Here is a 4,615-nt window from a genome sequence, read left to right as displayed (position 1 = left end):
CATGTTTTTGTCTGACAACCATGACTGAAGTCTAGGGTTATGCCTGGCAACAAGATTTGTTATTTAGATAAAGTTTCCTCGTGCTTTTCATCATGCCCTCTGAAAACTAGCTGTTGTTGTGCCAATGTTCTTGCGATGTCTAAAAGGATCGTTATGGCTTCTTGGTTTCGTAAATTCTTTCTTCTTCTTGTATTCTTACTTCTCTTAACTTCTTTTCCAATATTACATCGACATTTTTCATATTGCAGGCAAAATGTGCCAAATCACTCATAGCAATTTTGTGGTATTTGGAAGAGAAATGCTGTTGCATCTTTCCTTTTTCATCTTTATCCACGCTTCTCATCTTATCCCATGATAAAACTGCAGTAACCCAGGCATCTGACGCTTTCTTTCTTCCTGGTCCACTCGGAAAAAGAGCACAAACAAAACAGGATGCATAGTCTGCCTTTATACTGTACTCTAAATGGGGATATTCTTTGTACCAAATTGATGAAAACATACGTTGTTTGTGTTGCGCAATGTTACTGTTCTCAGGGTAACGACTGAGCTTTGGTTGGTATCGGCCATTCTTAATTATTTTTTTCTTCTGAAGATCAGTCAACAGTTTTGGACGGTCGGCGGGATCAAGCAGCAGCCCAAGATCATTTTCGTCTTCCAAAACACCAATTTGAGATTTCTCAGTGCAAATAGCTTGGAGAATATCCGCACAATTGCTTTGTAAAAGGATGGCTATGTTAGTAATCTTCTTTAGGTATTCAAGGATATGCATTACAATTTCTTGAGTAAACACTATTTCTGAGGACAACGTTTTTGTGACAGTTTTTTTGCAGTGGTTAACATTTTCAGCCAATATGCTTAATTCAGCTACGCAGGTTTCCCATCACAGGTGAGATTTCTCTGCCTCTTCGTGTTGTTAACAGATGCTTCCGCATCAACCTAAAAAAGACCAAAATATAATTACTTTAGAAATAACATTTAAAAAAAATAATTTAATTATTTCAACGTCATACTCAGACATTGCAAACCACATCCATCTTTTCCTCTTCCTCTGAATCAATTTCATTTATATTGTTATCTATTTCAAATATTTCCTGGCATACATTATGTACTTCTAATTCCAGTTCAATGTTTTTCTGCAAGGTAGCATTCTCAACAAACAGTATTTAAAGTTAGAAAACGATACGAGCCTGAAGATTGCTTTGGCATGAAACCCAGACTCCCCGAGTAGCAAAATTTTAAGAAATGTAATTTATTAAATTATATATATATATACATATAAAATACACAATAGCTGTAATTTTTTCGGAGTTTCAAGCAGTAGGGCGATCTTCAGGCAACTGACAGATTATTTATTATTCACTGCATATACAATTCGTTGCGAGGTGTTAAATTAACGACGGCATGCACTAAAAAGTTCAGAGCATTTATTTAAAATTTTCTTTTTGTGTCCTTTTAGGATTAGTAGTCTTTTTTCGAAACAAACATGGCAGGTGTTTTGGTTTTTGTTCGGAGGTGGTAGTTGTTTCATGAAGTCCCTCTTGATGCTGTAGTTTCGTTTGTTTTCTCTCTGTATCCACGTGTTTTTATAAATCATATGCAAACAAGTGTATATACATAAACTATGTATACAATGTACCATCCCTGCTATCACCATAGTGCAATGGTGACTCCTGCACTTGGGACACAGGATGTACGGTTAGGGATAGTGTATATATGTGCAAATTACAGTTTTAGAAATCATGAGAGTTTTTGAATGTAAGCTTTTGTGATTTATCAGTATCATTGCAGAATTTTTGTTTTACACTTTTGACTTCTCCTTCATACATGTCATCAATGCTATCACATGTAACAGGGGTAGTTGGAAGGATCTAAAATAAATAAGAATACCTTGAAACTTTATGGTATGTGTGACATTCACAATAACAGAGATAATTGCTGCTGCAACAGAGCAGAATAACAAAGTTTTGTGCAACACGAATTATCAATTATTTCACATCAATTGAACGGCACTTATGCAGAACTAACCAGCAATTTTCTAAGAGATCTATAAGGCATGCTAAAGATTTTCATTTTATTTACTATGTACATATATAAGTAAGTGACATTTTACTAACCTTAAAAATATGAAGCGTTCTTTGTGATGTTTTTACAACATTTTTGGATTTTGACATACCATTGTGCAGTGGCGTGCGGTCATGCAAGCGTAGGCAAGCGCCGCTTGCCTAAGCATTTTACCGAACAAAAATCTTTTTGGATCAATCTCTGAGCAAAATCAGTTTAAATTTTTCTGTTCTAAACAATGTCAATGTAATCTTTTGTCTAAATTGTCTTTACAGTTGAAGTGCTTGCTATTTATACGCGATTTACTGTCGTGGTTTTCGGTTTCACTTTGCTACACTTGTAAGATGAGTCAAGTGTATTAAATTAAGTGGATTAAATTAATTATTTATTAACCAAGGCAAGCGCGCTTGCCTTCGGAGCTCAATTTGAACATTTGCGCATGCGTTAATCTAGATTTGGAGGCTTCTTATTCGAGGAATATCGAGAAAGGCAAGCGGCGCTTCTAAGGGCGCCGCTTGATAGCGATTGGTCAACAGTCTTGTACGCTCGCAATTTTAAACACATATCAGCGCACGAATAATATTCGTATATTCAACACATTGGACATCCGAATTATTCACGCCGTTAATGTTATCGTTTATTAAAAGATGACTGAGAGCGAAAGGTAATGTTCTGATTTCTAATTCAAAGTAGTAGTAGATTTCTAATTTATGTATGTAGAAGATATTATCTGTAGCATGTTATACTTTAGCGTTATATAAGTCTTTCGTATGAGCTCTGAACGTGATTTCAATGTACTAGAACGCTATTAAATTTTGTGATTATTTTATTCACTAGCAAAGAAGTTATTTACAACAGTCGTGAGTATTCTATATGTTAGAATTTATTTACAGGCTTTTTATATATTTTGATAAACAAGGGGCAGTTATTACACAGCGGATAATGTACTTGAAATTTGAGTAGTTTTACGTCATTATAAAGTTAAGTGCGTAAGTTTAAGTAGCGCGTTTGAGTAAGTGTAGGATTGGCTATTTCCTCTATTGCTAATACATGAATCTAGATGAGTAATGTACGCACGTTATGTACGTCACTACAAGATATCATGTAACTGATGTAAGGTATAAATAAGATTGATGTTCCTATAAAATATATAGCATAGGAATTTTCATCCTTTTATGTTCTACTTCTACAATTCGGTATTTTCACGACACCTGTACAACATGACTGAATGCATTGTGGAATTACTGTTATCCCGCTCATTTGGATTGAGACCTTTTTCCGAGAAACGAGAGATCGTCGAAGGTGGCCGTCCCACTCCTGAGTTGCAAGGACTACATACAACATCCAAGCGAAGTGGTAAAGTCTTTATTCGAAGTTTTCAGACGTCAAATTACGACAAGTACAAATGGCTGGCTGGCTCCTCAAAATTAAATAAGTTATTTTGCTGGCCGTGTCTTTTGTTCAACTCAACAGACAAGACAGTCTGGTGCAAGAAGGGATACGATGATTTGGCCAACCTGTGTAATGCCGTCAACAGACACGAGAAAACGAAGACACACTTGTCCAGTTGCCTAATGAATGCCAGTTTTGGGCGTACACGCATCGACATGCAGCTAGACGAACAGGCCCGTCAACACATCTCAGCTCACAACTTGATGGTGCACAAGAATAGAGAAGTACTTCGCCGTTTCATTGATGTTGTTTGCTTTCTTGGCAAACAGGAACTTTCTTTCAGAGGTCGGGTGGAGCTGGAGGAGTCTGCCAACAGGGGCAATTACGTCGAATTGATAAAACTGCTAAGTGCATATGACCCCACACTACAATAGAAATGCACGCGTAGCCATTTACTTAAAACGACTTTATATCACAATACCACATGTAATACTTTTAAACCGTAATTGTGATATATACTCTATAAAAGTTTTTGAATTTTTTAGATTTTTTCAATACTGTTTCAGTCATGACAGATACATTTTTTCGACAAAGTACTCCCAGAAATCGCGGGAAATGCGCTCCAGTAGCCTTCAAAATCCAAAAATTTTCTGGGGGAACATGCCCCCAGAACCCCTAGATAGCTTCGCGGCATGCCGCGAACCTCACCCCCAGCGCTTGCCTATTAAATTCGGTCACCGCACGCCACTGCCATTGTGTTTATTTGAACTGTGCTTCAAAAGATTATCAGCATTCATTTCTGCACCACAATCTTTACATTTAACCTTTCGTCTATAAATTCGTGTGCGTTGAGGTTTTGGTTTTTTTTGCGCTAATTCTAGTTGCGCCTCCCTCTTAAGAGAAATTTCAATTAAATTAGAAATGTAACTGAGTAAACATCAAAATTATGATAGCATACAATGAACTCACAACTATCTTTCGTTAATTATGGGCCTACAACTTCGGTAAATATAACTAACCTTCCATTGAAAAGTAGTCTTTCTCGCCAAATATACAAAACCGCATAGAATTTGATGAAATTATTGGATTGAAGCTCGCTTCACGGCTTTCGACAATGCAAAAATTAGCATTAGCATGCTTTTTACATTTACAATCATTGTAT

At 36.4% G+C, this 4,615-nt stretch overlaps 1 protein-coding gene across 1 annotated transcript; it reads left to right on the top strand.

The window, feature by feature from the left end:
- Window positions 1–3,281: 3,281 nt before the first annotated feature.
- Window positions 3,282–3,887, top strand: LOC124455451 (zinc finger MYM-type protein 1-like). Its single transcript, XM_047006084.1, has one exon. It carries the CDS (start codon window positions 3,282–3,284, stop codon window positions 3,885–3,887), a length of 606 nt encoding a protein of 201 aa, XP_046862040.1.
- The last annotated feature ends 728 nt before the right edge of the window (window positions 3,888–4,615 follow it).

Source organism: Xenia sp. Carnegie-2017, unplaced genomic scaffold (genome assembly GCF_021976095.1).
Source record: "Xenia sp. Carnegie-2017 unplaced genomic scaffold, XeniaSp_v1 HiC_scaffold_4, whole genome shotgun sequence".
NCBI classification, from domain to species: Eukaryota; Metazoa; Cnidaria; class Anthozoa; order Malacalcyonacea; family Xeniidae; genus Xenia; species Xenia sp. Carnegie-2017.
This window is presented reverse-complemented; position numbering and strand designations above follow the sequence as displayed.